Raw genomic sequence first — 17,772 nt, 5'->3', positions numbered from 1 at the left:
ATTTTGTGGACACTGGGGAGTCAAGCTATGTTTTTAGGAGCAAGATGTATAGAATGGTGTTTTGACCTGTCTCTCCTTTGGTATGTGTGTTTGAAGGAATAGAAATGGAGACAGACTAGGAAGTTGTTGTAAAGTCTTTACAGATTAACCTCAGTTCTGTTCTCAGGTAGAAAACTAGAACCTGACAATTTTTTTCTCTTTTCTTACTGATTTTTATAGTACAACGTGGCTCCTTGGTCTGTTGTTTTTTCTGTATCTCAGATAGAACTGATGCTGCTCAGAGGTTGTAAAATGGTTGTTGAGATATATTTGAATTTTTTGTTGTTGTGTATTATATATGTACAGTGACTTAAAAAGTCTTTGTACAGAAATTATTGCTTTGTTGATTAGTGAAAGTACAGATATTAATTTAAAGGACACTGTTGTTTTACAGTGCTTTAAAAGACTTAGAAGCAATTCAAGCAGTTTAGTACCCATTCCTATACCCAGACCATTGAACAAACTACACAACTCAGGACATTTCAAGTAGAAACTGAGCGCAGGAGCTTGAGTTTACTTCTTTATTTGTCTCTTCCAGGGCTTTTCTTCCTTCATTAAGTAGGATAATTTAGTTAACTTACACTTTTAGGTAATCACTCATTTCATATTTTTTTAGTATTTTCTAATGTGTGGAACATTTGTAAGAACCTTACTTTGAACAGCTATAGTATTTTCTTTATGGATTTACAGTTTTATTCAGTCTCAAATTTCCATTTCTGTTTTCCTTTTTTGACTTCTTATGTCAGAGTGCCTTGGTTGAGTTTGTATATAATAATAGTTAAGTAAGCATTAGAAACTTTATATCCAGGAATTTAACAAATTATTTAAAAGGAAATATCTTGATTTTTAATCAAGTAAATTATGAAACAAAAATTAAAATAGAATTTTAAGAAATTTGATAAAATAGGTTATTTTATTTTATTTTATTTTACCTTTAGATTTTGCCCTTATTTCAAGAAGCTGAAGATAAAAACAGACTTTTACGAACTGTGGCAGGTGGAGGTTTAGAAACCATTAGCAATTTGAAAGCTAAATGGGATAAATTTGAGTTGATGATGGAAAGTCACCAACTTATGATTAAAGATCAGGTAAGCACCTTTTAGTCATTTTGTTAAATGGAAACAGTTTTTCCTCACGTAAGATTTTTTGCTTATCTGCATTCTGTTATAGCTTACGTTTATAAGAAGTTTTATATTGCTGATGAAATTGACCTCCCTCAGTACTTCTATATACTGAGACACTTTATATAATGATGACCATTTCACATAGGTTATCTTTACCTGCTGCCATTCGGGAATGCATGCAACATTATTTTTAGTCTTTCTTATAAAAATTTTCTTTACTGCCTGTGTATCATGTCTTGTAATGGGTACAGCCTGAAAGTTGCATGTATCTATCTATTGCACTCATGTCCCATCGCTTAGCCCTTTAGCTGTATCGGAGACTGGGCAATGCCCTTAGATAGAACAACTGACAGTCATTAAATAGTCTTTTTTAAAAAAAAAATCACATTACCTTTTTGCCTGTCGGTGCTGTTAATCACATGTTTGTGGATTATCACTTGTAAATTTGTGATCTAATTTTACTCATTTGAATCATTTTATTGCACTTGAACTCAATAATTAAAAACAATCTTTTGAAAAGTACTATTGGTATTTTTTTGTTAAGTAGAAAATAGAAGTAGACCTGTGAAAATAAAGTGAGATTTTACTCTGAAGTAAATGATATAAACTCTATTGGCTTATAGATTGAAGTGATGAAAGGAAATGTGAAATCACGTCTTCAGATCTATTATCAAGAATTGGAAAAATTTCAAGCTCGTTGGGACCAACTGAAGCCTGGTGATGATGTTATTGAAACTGGCCAGCAAAATACCCTTGATAAAAGTGCAAAGTTAATAAAAGAGAAAAAAATTGAGTTTGATGATCTTGAAGTCATAAGAAAAAAGCTGGTGTATGTTTTTTTCTTTAAAACTGATAGTGCTCATTTGAAAAAATGTTTCATATTTATATATTAAGTTAGGAATTTCTTATATCTGTTATCTTTATGTCTTTCTTTATAAACTTCAACAAAAATAACAAGTGCTACTGCTTATAGAATATATAAAATTAATGGAAATTTAAGATTTCTGAAAAAATCTAGCAAAATAATAAAAAGAGAGCTCAAAAAAATTTTGTTGTTTTATGTTATAATGCTGCAGGGTATTAAATTTGAGCATTGTTTTAGGTTTGGTTTTTTTAGGTAAGTGTAGCCATAAACTAATTGCTTTCGTAGGTGAATAGAAGTTTTAGTATCACATTTATGAAATGGAATTGTACCAATTAGATGAAGGATATCTTTGATTCTAAAAGCTAACCCTTTCAACTGAGGATATTCTCAGATTAATGTATAAATATATGCAGTTTGAATACTTATTACCTATTACATACAATGTCCATAAAATATATTTATATATATTATCAACTTCACTTTGACTCCTTTATAAAAGTTTATATTAATGAATTTAGAAAAGCTCATGACTAAGTAAAATTCTCACGTGAAGTTGGCATCGACTTCCTGCGTGCACCTCCACTATCCAATACGTGTGCCTACAGCGCACACACAGGGAACAGTTAAATAATGCTGGTATGTAACAGTTTCACTTTTTAAAAAATGTAATGATATTTCACTGTTTTTTTAATAGTGATGATTGCCAACATTTTGGACTGGAAGAACCCAACTTCTCTTTGGCAAATAGCATCTCTAAAGACATTGAGGGCTGTGCACAGGTTTGGGCACTTTATGAAGAGTTTCAGCAAGGATTTCAGGAAATGGCCAAAGAAGATTGGATTACTTTTCGGTTTGATTCATAAACAATATTGAGACTTTTACAATTTTTGATTTTGGGGAAGGATATAAGTTGGATTTAAGATGTGTTTCTGGTATTTTATAGGACTAAGACATATCTGTTTGAGGAATTTTTGATGAATTGGCATGACAGATTGAGAAAAGTTGAAGAACATTCAGTAATGACAGTGAAATTACAATCAGAAGTTGACAGATATAAAGTAAGATAGTTTTACTTATTCTATTTAAAAATGATCCTGGGACTCATGTATTCTTTGATTATGTAGTGGCTGAACTGGAACTTTAGTTTCTATACTTTTAAATAATTCCATTACATGAAAAAAAATAGGAAGTATAGAGTAAACCATAGAAATAATTGATATTTCAGCTACCAATATGAAAGAGGCTATCAAAGAAATTTCCGATTAAAGTTATAAACCAGAGTATTTATACTTTTAAGAAATTTAGGATATGTGTCATTTAGTGTGTTTTGAATATAAGTCATATCGTAAAATAAAAATAGAAATATTAGCTACAAAGTGTGATTAGTGTGTATCCATAATAAAAAGTTTCATATAATTTCTGTTTAAGAGTGTGATTTTAAGATTGTTAAATAAGATGATTAAAATTTTTATACCTCATACTGAAAACAGTGAATGGAAATTTGCATTTTGCTCATACATGTGTACTGTGCATGTACATATGTCTTTTTTTTTTTTTTAACAGACTGTAATTCCTGTCTTGAAATATGTGAGAGGGGAACATCTTTCTCCAGATCACTGGCTTGACCTTTTTCGTCTGCTTGGACTTCCAAGGGGAACTAGTCTAGAGAAACTATTGTTTGGTGATCTTCTCAGATTAGCTGATACAATTGTTGCCAAAGCTTCAGACCTTAAAGTAAGAGTCATTTTTATAAATATCTCATATATCTGACCTTTGTTCACATGTGATTTTGCTTGGTTATATAATAAAACAGCAAGTTAATTTTTTTCTCTTAAGTAGTGACAGTGTTCCATTATTCCATCATTCTTTCATTAGTAATACTTCTGAATATATCTAGCACTGTATATAGGACTAAAGAAACAATAACATAAACCCCTTCTTTGAGAGAGAAAAAATGTGAAATAAAAAATGTCTTACTTTAAGAATGTAGTCAGCTTTGATCAAAAACCAAAGGAATACAAATCATCTTACATATAATATACTTAAAACCGTGGGATATATTATAAATAGAAGCTAAGGGATATCAAAAAAACAGAGCTAAACCAAGAACCAGATTTAGAAAAGGTTTCAAGTAAAGTAAAATTTGTCACAATTCTATCATAAATGGCAGACTTTCTATGTTGTGCTCTGTCCAACCAATACAATAATAAAAGGACTCCTGTTCTATTTCCTATTTAAAATGTGTGCTCGTTGATAACCCTGGAGCATATGTAGGTACTTGTGAGGGTGTAAAGCATCACTACTGTAGAAGATAAATGTGGATGATTGCTAATCACTTTAGATATACCAGAACTTATAATTAAGTTATAATAAAATGCCTAAGGTATGCAAAACTTCAAATGAACCAGATTGTTTTGTGTTTTGCTATGGATGCTTGAATTTTCTGTCTTTCTTTTTTAGAAGTAAAAAACATAAGGCAGAACTTTGTATATTCTTTGACTGCATGAACCCGGGTACTTGGTATCTGATATCCATGGATAAGTTAGCCAGTAATTCTCTTTTATTTCACGTAAATTATATCCACTTACATTTTTTGTCATATGATATAAAGCCAGATCAAATATATATCTTCCTGTGAAATAGACTTCTTACAATTTATTTATATGGTAATTAATGTTGGAATAATAAATATGGGTATTTCCTGTTAAATAGGATTTAAATAGTCGGGCACAAGGTGAAGTTACAATCAGAGAAGCTTTACGTGAACTGGATCTTTGGGGAGTTGGAGCAGTATTTACACTGACTGATTATGAAGACAGCCAAAGTCGAACCATCAAGCTGATTAAAGACTGGAAAGACATAGTAAATCAAGTTGGAGATAATAGATGCCTCCTTCAATCCTTAAAGGATTCTCCTTATTATAAAGGATTTGAAGATAAAGTGTCAATTTGGGAGAGAAAACTTGCACAATTAGATGAGTACCTGCAGAACTTAAACCATATTCAGAGAAAGTGGGTGTATTTGGAACCCATTTTTGGCCGTGGAGCACTGCCTAAAGAACAGACACGCTTCAACCGAGTCGATGAAGACTTTAGGTCAGTACAACTACATGAGCCACAGACACAAATGGCAGTTGTATTCATATTCTAAGGTGTTTAGTAGAAGCTGATTACCTTTGCATTGCTATGGTCATCTGTCTACTTCAGTTCTTTCTTTACCAGATACATAGCTGTTTCTAAGGAGCTATTTTCTCCAATTCAGCCATGTACTTTTAGAACCATTTTGAATTGTTCACCACTTTTGTTTTACCATCGTCTGTATATACCTAATATTTCTGAAAGTTACCAATTTACGCCTTTGCTATTATAAATTTGACGGACAGTTTTCATTCCTTATTTAGATTTATCTCCGGTTAGTATTTAACAGAGTTAAGCAATTCTTTTTTCTTTAAAGTCCTTCCCTTGGCTTCTGTAGTACTGTCCTCACATGGCTTTTTGCCTGTCTCCCTGCTTCTTCTATTCCTAGTTCCCAGTGCTGAGACCTCTCAAAACATTTGGATGTAGGTATTTTCAAGGTTTCAGCCTTAGATTCTTTTCTCACTCTGTATTTTCTTCTTAGATGATTTTAGGCACTTTTAAGTATCAGTTATCTTCTATTTGCTGATGTCTCCTCAACCTCTATGTCAAGCCTGTATTTCTTTTCTGAGCTCAGATTATACTAAACATTTTTAATCATCAAGTCAGAACTAAAATCTTAAGTTTATGCCTTTCCCACAAATCTCTTTTTAAGGTTTCTGTCTCAATAAATACTCAAAGGCAAAAATAGAATCTTTGACATCTCCTGCCATTTCAAATCCATGAAATTAGCAAATTTTGTTGATTCTAAACCATTTAATATATTTTAATATATCCTTTATATTTCTATTTGTTTGATTTTATTCTAAAATACCTTTGTTGTCACTAGCTTTGACTACTGCCTAACCTTCTGGCTTATTCTTGTTTTGTCTAGTAAGTTTTTCATGTAACAGCCAGAATAATTTTTTTCTGAATGAAGCTTCATCACTTCTTTCCTTTGTTGCTTTAAAGCATGATCCTTGTCTCCTTCTCTGCCTTTTCTTATACAGCTCCCCTTGGTCGCTTTGGTGGCTCTAGCCTCCAGTTTCTCGGGCACACCAAGCTTCCTCCCAGGCTCTTCATCAGAGACTGTTTCCCTTGTGATCACCAACTTTCTTCTTTTTATTTATTGTCTCAGCTTAAATTACTTCCTCAAAGAAGCCATAGATTAGGGTTGCCTGGTTAGCCACTTTAATAATACTTTGTAATTTTCCTTTTTAGCAGTTATCATAATTTCACTTAAATGTTTTGAGAAATTATTTAATGTTTTTCTCCATCACTAGAATACTAGCTCCATTATGTGGGGCTTACTATTTGTTTAGTGAATAAATGAAATGATAGAATTTGCAATATGGGAAGTTAAAATGATAATAGGGTGTTATTAATTTTTAGCATTATTTATTAGAAGCATAATTATGAATTGCTGTTAGATAGTTTTACCTCTAGTTTGTTTTAAGCCAGTTAAAAAATAAATACCTTGATATCAAACTGTAAAATAGATGTGAAAATGCTGCTCTTCTTTTGTAGATCAATAATGACTGACATCAAGCTGGACAGCAGAGTCACAACGTTGACTACTCATGCAGGAATCAGAAATTCTTTGCTGACAATACTTGATCAGCTTCAGAGATGTCAGAAATCACTGAATGAATTTTTGGAGGCATGTTTTTCCTTTTTTCAATCTTTAATAAATTATAAGCTTCTTACTATAATAATTATTTGAAAAGATAAGGCTTTCCTTTTTCTTTTATTTTTATTAGGAAAAACGCTCAGCATTTCCAAGATTTTATTTTATTGGTGACGATGATTTGTTAGAAATACTGGGCCAGTCTACTAACCCTTCAGTGATTCAATCTCATCTTAAGAAGCTGTTTGCTGGTAAGATTCAACATTTATTCAACAGATATTTATTGAATTTCAGCTTATCTGCCAGACATAATGTTAGACTCTTAGGTAGACTATTAAGTAAAATATAGGTCATATACTCAAAGAACTTAGTTTAGTGTGGAAGATAAGCTAGTCATTTGACAAGTATAGTATGACAATTCCTATAGTTTATATAAGTACATGGTGTTATACCTACGTCTATGAAGGCATTTAGGTCAGTTTGGGGACATCACAAAGATGGTGATTTATAATATGAAACCTGAAGGATGTATATGTCTTAGACAGGACAAAGATGGGGATTTGACAGTCAATAGGCTCTGCAGAGGCTTGGAGTGAAGGAGAACCTGTCCCTTCATTATTAAGTTTAAGGTCTCCTGAATGACATCCAAGTGGAGATATCCAGTGGGCAGTTTTGTCATCAGAGAGATCTGGGGTGAAGATGTATAAGTGGGAGTGATTTGTATATAGTTAATAATTACCATATGGAAGGAAATAGGTAAGATTACCTGGTGATAATAATTATTTTATGGAAATAGGTAAGATTATCTGAAAAAGTGTAGAGTAAATAGTACATATTCTTTGACTTAGTTGAATCACTTTTATTGGGTAATTGCAAATGGAATTAGTTTGCTACAAAAATAATGGTGATTATTTTTTTCTTAAAATATTTAATTTGTTGGAAAAGAGTCATATTTTTAAGTTAACTTTAAGAAGAAGAAACTTTTCATTATCTTCACATACAATTAGGGGTCAGCAAACTATAGACCCACAGGTAAAATGTGGCCCAGTGCCAGTTTTTTTTTCCTTAAATAAAGTTTTGCTGGAACATAGTCATGCATTCCTATGAACACACAGACCTATGGCCTGTAACAACCTAAAGTATTTACTCTCTGGTGCTTTACAGAAGCTTTCATAAGCACTGCAGATCTGGAGCTTTCAGGCGTTTTTATCTGCAACCGTGGGCTGTGGGAGGTAGTGAAAGGAGCTCTTGAAATCAGAAGGCTTGCATGCAGGCTCTACTACTTATTAGTCAGTTATTAATTATTACCTCTCTGACATTTTGAAAGTAATAACTTACTTGGTTTTTCTGAAGGTCAAAATTAAGTAATGTTTTCATGTTTTCTTTGTTGTTGTCAAATATAAAGCAAAGTTCAGATTTTGGGTAAGGAAAGTCCTGTTTGCCCTCCTCCCTTCCTCTCATCTTTCTGTCTCAGTATCAGTGAAATCTTGTATACACTTGATCTTAGCCAAAAGGCCGAGAAGTGATTGAAATCTTGTATATATTCTTGTGCACTCATTTGTTTCTGGCTTGTTTTTGCTCATTATAATGTTTTTGAGTTATCTATAACTATATATTAATTGCTGAATAACATTTTACAGTTTGAATATGTCACAGTTTATTCATTTAACTGTTGATGGGAGTGGGTTGTTTCCCATTTTTGGTTATGAAAAGCTGTTCTATTGCATTATATAATATAATTAACAGAATCCTATTGCATTGTAATACATATTATGAGGTATATGCCATGTGGTAATTATATATGATGTTTAGTAATTATCTTTAATCATTTTGTATTTTAATTGTTGCTTTTATATTATAGGTATTAACAGTGTGTGTTTTGATGAGGATTCAAAACATATAACAGCAATGAAATCTTTAGAGGGAGAAGTTGTACCTTTTAAAAATAAAGTTCTTCTATCAGATAATGTAGAGGTAAATAATTCTTTCTCAAGTGTGAAAATAAAAGAATTTATAAAATTTATGTAAAAAATTACTTAGTTAATTTGCAGGGTAAAGTTGATAATTTAGGCCTTTTAGGAAATTCATGTCTTTAAAAAATGATTTTTTTGTGTGTGGTTCAGAATGATTTGACATTAGAGAGAACGTGGATTTTTAGTCTTTGGAAGACAGGCAGTATGCTTGTAACCATGAAAAGAGCCTTTGCTTTAGAGTCAAAAAGACTTTGGTATTAATCTTAGCTTCAAAACTTATTGGTTATGTGCCTTAGGATCTGTTTCCTTATCTGTGAAGTGGGAATCTTAATTTTGTTTAACAGGCTTTCTACTGAGTAACAATAAATAAAAAAAGAAAAAAATTAAATGAGATAATTATCTTTAAATACATTATGTAGTGTTTGGAACATAAGTACTCTATAAATCTTAGTCCTCTTTTTAAAATATGAGATGTGTGAGATTTATTTTTTAGGTAAACTAGTAAGCTTGAAGCCAGTGCATTTACTGCATAGCTATGATTAATTGGTTATGTAGGACTGGAAGTGAACCATCAAAGGCCTATTATAGGTATTCAGCTAAAACCAAATAGCAACAGGTTGTATCACATTAAATTGTAATTTTCAGGCTCCAAAATTATTCTCCAACTGAAGTCAAGGGCCATGTCTTACCTTGGATGTATTTATACAGCTTAGCCAGAGGTCTCTTTCTGATTAGGCCTGAACATTTTATCAGGCAATTGAAAGCACAGTTTTGTTAAGAAACTTGCACTTTTGATGAAGAGTTTTGTTTCTATTTGCTATTGTTTTCCTTTCTTTAGTTTTTTGGGACCAGATAAACAGAGAGAGGAAGAGCTTAAGGTTTATTTAAGAGCTGGAATAGAACAACTGTAACAGCATAGTCAATAAAAAAATTTAAAAAAAAAAAGATCTGGCCTAGAGCAATTTTTCCAGCAAAGAAAAATAGAAGTCTGGGTGCTCTTGTGATGATTAGCAGAGTAGATGCCTCTGTTGTTTTGCACAGATCCTCACTCACTCTTTTGCTTCACTGGCTTTGAGCTGAGTAAAGGGTCATGCTACTTGTAATACTGGAAAGTGCTCTAAAGTTGAAAAAAAAATAAAGCTAAAGCTTAGTGTTAAAGTAAGTGATGATAAAAGGTATTTAAGATTGTAGTTCTTGCCCTTAGATTTTATTGCAAATGATAGTCTTTTAACGTAGTGATTCATAAATATTTACTGGTTTTTATCAGTCATTATTTTAACTTTAACTTATTTTATTTATGATCACATGAGTGAAAACACGTTGTTTGACTTTGAAACAAGCTTAGTTTTATTTAAGAGGCAGCTTAACTCCCAAGCAAGATAGTTCATCTTGACTAAGCAGCCTCTTCCCGTGGCTGCAAGGTTTGGAACACGAGAGCATCAGGATAATATCAGTCAGGGGAGTCGGCCAGTCACTTTGACTCAGATTTATTGGTCCAGCTCTCTAGTTTAATTAGCCATAATGATGGAATGACTGGGTTACTTTGTAAATGTTCATATTATATTTGTAGGAGTTAATAAGAAGTTATATAATCCACCCTACTGAAAAAAAAGAATAGGGTTAGTCAATGGATTATATACATGTTTTATGACATTTTCTAACTTTATATTCAGACTTGGTTAAATGATTTGGCCTTGGAAATGAAACGAACTTTGAAACAATTGCTGGCAGAATGTGTTACTACTGGACAAAGTTTTCAAGGTGCAATTGACCCATCCTTGTTCCCTTCACAGGTAAGGAGCTTATGTCTGGAATGTAGCAAGGCATGGTATCATGGCATGATCCCTGACCTGGAGATCCTGGGGCTCAGACAGCTGGCATCTCTGTGTTCCCTGTATCTAACAGTTAACATTGACAAATTGCTTAACTTCTGAGTCTCAGTTCCCTCAACTGTAAAATGTGAGGGAAGAACTGCATCCTTGTGAACTTCTCTTCTGTCTCCATTAGTTTGGTGTAATTTAGATGCTTTCAAGCAGAAGGCATGCTGAGATCGAAGCAATTCAAGCTGTGGAGAATGGAATGGGAGGGGGAATTAGTCATGCAGCAGCGTCTTCTGTCCGGATAGTTGTTCATCACTGTTGGAAAGGCACTGGATGTATAATTCTGTCCCCCACCCCTCCCATGGGATTATCTAAGAGGGTGGTGGTACAGACAGGAATTTAGCAGGGTGTTAGTGTAGATGGAAAGTATGGTCATACCACTGAACTAACATGTTGGCAGCAAAGCTGAGAGCTAAGTTATATGGTAGGTATTGCTACATCTCTGTGTTAATAGGAACTCATTCCTGAAACACTGGATCCTAGATATGAATCTTACAAAATTTGTTCCAGGGCTTAACATAAATGTAATACTAAGAGTTGTGTTAAGTATTCTGCCTTGTTCAGGATTTGTTTTATTGATGGCTGAGACTAGCACTATAGGTTTAGGACATCAGGAACTTTAATTCTTAGGGATCATGAAAGGTAGGTGTTGAGATGTTCTATGATTCAGATTAAAACAGTAGTTATTGAAATAGGATTTTTTAAAAATGTTTTTTTTAAAGTATGGGAAGTTAAATCAGAAGCTTGGAACTTTTAGAGTCTTAGTCAGTCACACCACTTGTATCTTTTAGCACTTTGAGTCAAACTCAAATATGTTTTAATAAATCTTAAGTTCTTAGAGAAAAATAAAAGTAATCATCAATGAATAATGTCATTGCAAAAGTCAGAGTTAAACTGCTTTATTACCTCTGGAAATGTTTCCTATAACTCTGTGAACTTTCAGGTAGGATTTAAATTGATGTAGAATAAAAGACACAATATTAAAAACAGTCTTCAAAAGTCAGAATTGCATAATAACTGAACTGGGGAAATGGCAATTGTAATAGGAGATATACTAGAGGATGCAGGCTTAACAGAGTTGCTGGATTTGAACCTGAAACTTACTACTGGGCTTTAAAAATAGTGTGGACCCTTGAACAGTTGGGAATTAAGAGTGCTGATTTGCCACACAGTGTGAATAACTTTTGACTCCCCCCAAAATGATCTGTAGTTGTCCCTTGGTTATCTGTGATTGGTTCTAGAACAAGTCCTCATTCTGCCTCCTCACTCCCCACTCCCACCCTAACTGCAAATACCAAAATTCAAGGATGCTCAAGTTCTTTATATAAAGTGGCAGAGAAACAGTATTTTTGATCCATGGTTGGCTGAATCCCCTGAACATGGGATTCAACCCACCACGTTCAGGGACATGGAGTGCCAGTAGTATACAGGGTGGGACAAAGAGATTTATGGTTGTGAGTATGTGAAACAGAGTTTATTCTTGTATTATTATTTATTAATTTTTGTATTATGCGTAGAAACAACTGTAAACCTACTTTTGCCTACCCTGTATTTATTGAAAACATTCACATATTAGTGAACCAGCTCAGTTCAAACCCATGTTTTAAGGGTCCACCATAGTTAATTTATCAAAATGAAGAATTCTAGTGTATTAGCAGTTACACTAGAAAACTTTAAGAAAACTTTATGTCAGCCCTGGCTGGTGTAGCTCAGCGGATTGAGTGTGGGCCTGTAAACTAAAGGATCAAGGTTCGATTCCCAGTCAGGGCACATGCCTGGGTTGCAGGCCAGTTCCCAGCAGGGATGCATGAGAGGCAACCATACATTGATATTCTCTCCCTCTCTCCTTCCTGTCCCCTCTAAAGATAAATAAATGAAATCTTTTAAAAATTAAAAAAACCTTTATGCCAAAGCTTTCTCACGAGGAGATAGACACGTATAACTCACCATATGAATGTCTGGTGCAGGTTTTACGTACTGCTAGTGCAGTTCTTTAAGGGTATTTTTGTAAGGATGAGAGGATGTACTCTCTGGTCCGTGTAGGAGGCAGCATACTAAAGTAGAAAGAATTGGACTGGGTTCAAATGCTGCCTTTTCCAGTTATTTTCTGAGTGATTCTTTTCGACAGATAAGAGAATGTAATAATACTGACATGCCAACTCATTTTGATGGTTAAATCATATAGTGTTTGCAGAGCACCATTAACAGCCATTCCATTATAGATAACTAATGATGGCAGTGCCTGTGCAGATATCTTAATGGGAATGGGACTTGACAATTAGCCAAGACTGTATCTTGCCTATCATTTCTGTTAGCCTCTCACAGAAATTTTATAGCATACTATTAGAAATGGAGATGATTAATTTGCTTTAAAATATTGAAATTCAAGAGTTGCTTAAAAGGAATTATGTGTCAGTATTAGTGTAGTGTTGGTAAGAGAACATTTTCATGTGAAAATAATTAAAGAGCAAAGTCTTTTCACAAAGAGCAGATTTGGATCTGTTTAAGTGCTTCATCATGTATCTGAGTAAAGAAGTTGGTGAGTTTGGTACTACAACAAATGGTACATAACTTTGCCCTTGAAAGAGTTACTAATTGGCTTTCTCTTTCATAAAAGAAATCTAATATGATATTTCTACAGTGTTTTAAGCTAGAATAAGACGGCAGGTTAGCTGGCTATATCAAATTATTAGCTGCAAGTATAGATAACTAAGTGAGTTAATCTGATAAATAGGAGTGATGCTATTCATCTGGATGCTGAAATGTGTATGTGTGTGTGTACTGTTCAGTAGTAATTGTTGAATAGATAGAGTGTTTTAAAATGATGATGGATTATTCTTAGTTTAAAGGAGGATATTGGTTTACCTTGTTAATCTAATAACTGTATGAAACTATTTTAAATATGTTTTCAGAAACTGGTGTTTAATATATAATTTGCTTTATTAATAGCCTTGCTATATAAGTACTGTTAAAGCCTCTGAAGTAGTGTGAACATTTAATTTTTTATATAAATGTAAAGCTATCGATATTGATCTATAGCTAGTTTCTTTTATGAGTATTAGAAAGATATGACAAATCTTAATTTAAGATAAAATTGGAATTTGAAATTGTAGTAATATACTGAGAGGTTATTTGGAATGCCAGCAGATTGCTTTTTTATTAAACAAAACGTATTATACTCTGATATCTTTGCATCCTACTGTTTGAAAAGAAGCCATATGTGAGGAGAGTTGGGAAGAAAGTACCAAGGGCCTTATGTTACAGTAAGCTTGGTGGATTCTAGACCCACCAACTAGGCCTAAAGGAGAGTAGCAGGAGATGAGTTCTGAGGAGTTAGGTTGGGCTGCATCACAGGATGCTTCTTCTGTGACTGTATTTCTCTATTCATATCTGAGGTGCCAAAAAGACATTTGGGTACAGTATACAATTGAATATTTGGGAAAAAGGTGTCATTTCACATGTTTATGAAATATTTCTCAGTAAACTCAGCTTTAAAATAGTTTTTCTCTTAATTCAATAGATACTATGCTTGGCAGAGCAGATTAAATTTACTGAAGATGTAGAAAATGCTATACAAGATCATAGTCTTCATCAGATTGAAACACAATTGGTGAAAAAGTTAGAGTACTATACGGACATTGATACAAGTGCCGAGGATTTGGGTGACACTGGTAAGAAAAAGTGTTCTGTTTTCAGTTATTTGAACGTTGTTTTGGATTCTATGTTAATTCATTCATTTATTTATTTTTTTGGGCCAGCTCATAATTTTTTATGTTACTTTAGGAATTACAATATACATACTTAACTTTTATATTGTACTTAAATGAAATGTAGAAACCTTACCATCCTATAGGTTTCTTTATCTTCCCCTTTTTATCTTGTAGTTGTGTTATATATTATATCTCTATACATCGAAAACTCCATGAGGTTATATTGTATTTTTTGCTTTTAGCCCTCAAGCATTTTTAAAGGACTCAAAACAAAATCTATTATATTTACCTAGATGCTTACTATTTCTGTTGCCCTTTGTTCATCCTGATGCTCCAAGTATCCTTCTGGTATCATTTTTGCTTTTCTTTGAAGAACTTCCTTTAGCATTTCTTTTAGAGTAGGATTGTTTGCTGTCTATGAATTTTCATTGATTTCCTTCATCTGAAAATGTCTTCTTTCACTATTCTTATGTGACTTGAGGTGTTTTTTTAAATTTATTTCATTTTTATTATTTTTTGTTTTTTTGCATATTGAATGATTTTGGATTGAATCCTGGACATTTTGAACATTGTGTGATGAGAATCTGGGTCCTGTTTGAATCCTCTGGATAATGTTGATATTTTTCATTTAGCAATTGATCATGTTGGGTTCAGGCCACAAATTACCAGCAAGCCTCCTGTGGCTTGTGGTTCTACTGTGGGTTGTGTTTTCAAAGTCTACAGTGTTATTCAGATCTGTGTCACATGTGCACCGTCTAGTGGCCAGTTCTCAAAGTCTTTGGTTTTTTGTGGAGGATAAGATATGCATAGCTTGAGGGTGAGCCTGAGTTCATAAGCAAGTTTATGGGATCATTTTTCCAATCTCTTTTCTGTTCCCATTCTGGTCCTCTGCCAGAAAGCTGAGGTTTCACATACTGTATACTCTCCTGCGCACTTTCTGTGAGTGTAAACATGTCCTCAGTGAATTGATGGGAGAACACAGAGAGAAAAAGAACAGTGGGGTTTGTCCCACTCTCTTCAGATCGTAGCTCCTCTGATTTTAGAGGGGTGTTCCCTTCCTTCAGAATTTAAGGCACCTGTGGGTCTCAACTGCCAGCACTGTGGCTACCTGGAGACTCCTTCTCCTGGAGCTTTCCCTGTCTGTAGAGATCTGGGTTTTCTGTTTCATTGCATCCAAGACTAGGGATGACAGGCAAAAAGAAAAAATAAGTAAAAAGATAAATTCTTTGCTGTTTTGATGGCACTTTTGTCATCTTCCCCAATTTTTCTAACTCTTTTTACTTTTCATAGTCCTAAATAGAAGTTCAATGCATGTTGTCTATGTTTTTCACACCTGCCTTTAGAATGAAAGAAGGCCGGCGTGTGTTCACTCCCTTCCGTAAGGAACCAGCATCTCTCTCCTGTTGAATGGCAATGCTTTCATTTGCCCATTACAGAACTGGTATTTATTACCGGTGGATTTGATACGGATTGGCTTGAGTGATTTGTATTACTATACCATTCATTATATGTAATGAAATTACCATTTAAATTACTTAAGAAATCACCTGTATACAGATACAATAAAGTGTGTAAGTCACAATCTAACATATATTCCAATTGTACTTATTTGTATATAGAATCTGGGATTCTGGAGCTTAAACTTAAGGCACTAATCCTTGACATTATTCATAATATTGATGTGGTGAAACAGTTGAACCAAGTCCAAGTTTATACTACTGAAGACTGGGCTTGGAAGAAACAAGTCAGATTCTATATGAAAAGTGATCGCACATGTTATGTTCAAATGGTGGATACTGAACTTCAGTATACTTATGAATATCAGGTATGACTTGTTACATAAATGTTTTATTATCCAGTTAGAAATTATTTACCTTAAAAGAAATTTGTTATTATATGAAAGACTTACTTTTATTTTATTGTAACTTTCAAGAATTTTTTTGTTACTGTCTTCTTTCTGTTTCATCATAATTAAAAAAGATGTTTTATCAGAAAGGACAGTAGTGGCAATGTGGTACTGAATTCCGTAAATGTACCTTTACTTAGAGTAACATTTATATAGAATTTGAAATATATCTTTAAATAAAATTGAATATAGGCAACCTCAGTGGAAGCGATTTGGTTTTGCCTCTTATACAAGGCCAACATTAGTACAGTAGTAAATGTGCTGCAATATGTTTGCTGAGTGTTTTCATGTTTCGTAAGGTAAAACAGTCTTTGGACAAATAACAGAACTCACGTAACCTATTCTCAAAAAAATCAATCTGTATCCTTTCTGCCACTTTTTTTATCAACAACCATCAGAAAATTTTGGTAATCATGCTAATAAGCATATGTCAGAAGAGTTGCCAGATGGCTCTTTCAAAAAGGAAATGTATTTTGACACCCAATCTGTCTACCTAAATTAAGGAAAAACTCTATACACTGCCACTGGAATTGGGATCTGTTTTCCCTAAAATTTAGTAGAAAATTTGAAAATTATATAATAAGTTAAAATGATTAATTTCATAAGAAACTTTTCAAATTAATTAAACTTTGAGATCTCCAGTGTAATTTTGATTTGTGAAGATCATACAATTTAAGAAAATAATTTCCATGAATTTTAAAATACAAAACAAATTGTCTCTTTGTGTTTGATTACTATATACTATATTTTTGGATTTGTTTGCCTTAAAAGTATATCTTTGTGCCATTGTGAAAATCTCAAGTGATTATTTGGAAGACCTAATAATGTATTAATTGGGAAAGAATAAATGCATGCTTGAAAAATAACTATGTTTAGCCCTGCATCATGCTGATATGCCATAGTTGCAGGTTTGATTCCAGGTATAGAGCACATACAAATCAACTGATGAATAAGTGGAACAACAAATTGATGTTTCTCTCTCCTTCACTCTCCCTCCCTCCCCACTTTACCCAAATCCACATTAAAAACATAAGTGAGTTTAATTTCAGTTTGTGCTTTAGAAAGTTTCCTTCATTAAAAATATTTTAGATATTTTTTATTTTGAAAACTTTAATTTTTTGTTGCCTTTTTATCTTTTGAACTAGAATCTCAAATAGAACATGCATATTCAAACTTTATATTTCCTTTGTGTAGGGTAATGCTCCCAAGTTGGTTTATACTCCACTGACAGACAAGTGCTACCTAACTCTCACTCAAGCTATGAAGATGGGACTTGGAGGAAATCCTTATGGACCAGCTGGAACTGGAAAAACTGAATCAGTCAAGGCTTTAGGGGGACTTCTTGGAAGACAAGTTTTAGTTTTTAATTGTGATGAGGTAGAACAACTAATTATCCAACTATGCAATACTGTGCTAATTATATGTTTGGATTAGTTTTTATGTATTTATATATGAAATACTCTATTTTTAAATCATTCTGCTTTTAAAGTACTTGAAAATAGAATTTTTTTTGTTTGAAAAGTAAAATGAAGAAT

General features: G+C 33.1%; 1 protein-coding gene across 2 annotated transcripts in view; it reads left to right on the top strand.

The window, feature by feature from the left end:
- DYNC2H1 (dynein cytoplasmic 2 heavy chain 1) overlaps window positions 1-17,772 on the top strand; it is a 317,131-nt gene that overhangs the window by 42,528 nt on the left and 256,831 nt on the right. For both annotated transcript variants that reach the window (XM_053670464.1, XM_053670463.1), the window contains exons 21-33: window positions 978-1,127; window positions 1,787-1,992; window positions 2,723-2,878; window positions 2,972-3,086; window positions 3,592-3,762; window positions 4,741-5,123; window positions 6,669-6,801; window positions 6,902-7,019; window positions 8,630-8,742; window positions 10,415-10,534; window positions 14,142-14,292; window positions 15,951-16,156; window positions 17,432-17,614. In XM_053670464.1, the coding sequence (XP_053526439.1) occupies window positions 978-1,127; window positions 1,787-1,992; window positions 2,723-2,878; window positions 2,972-3,086; window positions 3,592-3,762; window positions 4,741-5,123; window positions 6,669-6,801; window positions 6,902-7,019; window positions 8,630-8,742; window positions 10,415-10,534; window positions 14,142-14,292; window positions 15,951-16,156; window positions 17,432-17,614 (2,205 nt within the window). The remainder of the gene's footprint in view (window positions 1-977; window positions 1,128-1,786; window positions 1,993-2,722; window positions 2,879-2,971; window positions 3,087-3,591; window positions 3,763-4,740; window positions 5,124-6,668; window positions 6,802-6,901; window positions 7,020-8,629; window positions 8,743-10,414; window positions 10,535-14,141; window positions 14,293-15,950; window positions 16,157-17,431; window positions 17,615-17,772) is intronic.

The sequence above is a fragment of the Artibeus jamaicensis genome, unplaced genomic scaffold (assembly GCF_021234435.1).
Source record: "Artibeus jamaicensis isolate MK-2021 breed Jamaican fruit bat unplaced genomic scaffold, CSHL_Jam_final contig_585, whole genome shotgun sequence".
NCBI classification, from domain to species: Eukaryota; Metazoa; Chordata; class Mammalia; order Chiroptera; family Phyllostomidae; genus Artibeus; species Artibeus jamaicensis.
Note: the sequence above shows the minus strand (reverse complement) of the source record. Positions and strands in the feature narration are given on the sequence as shown.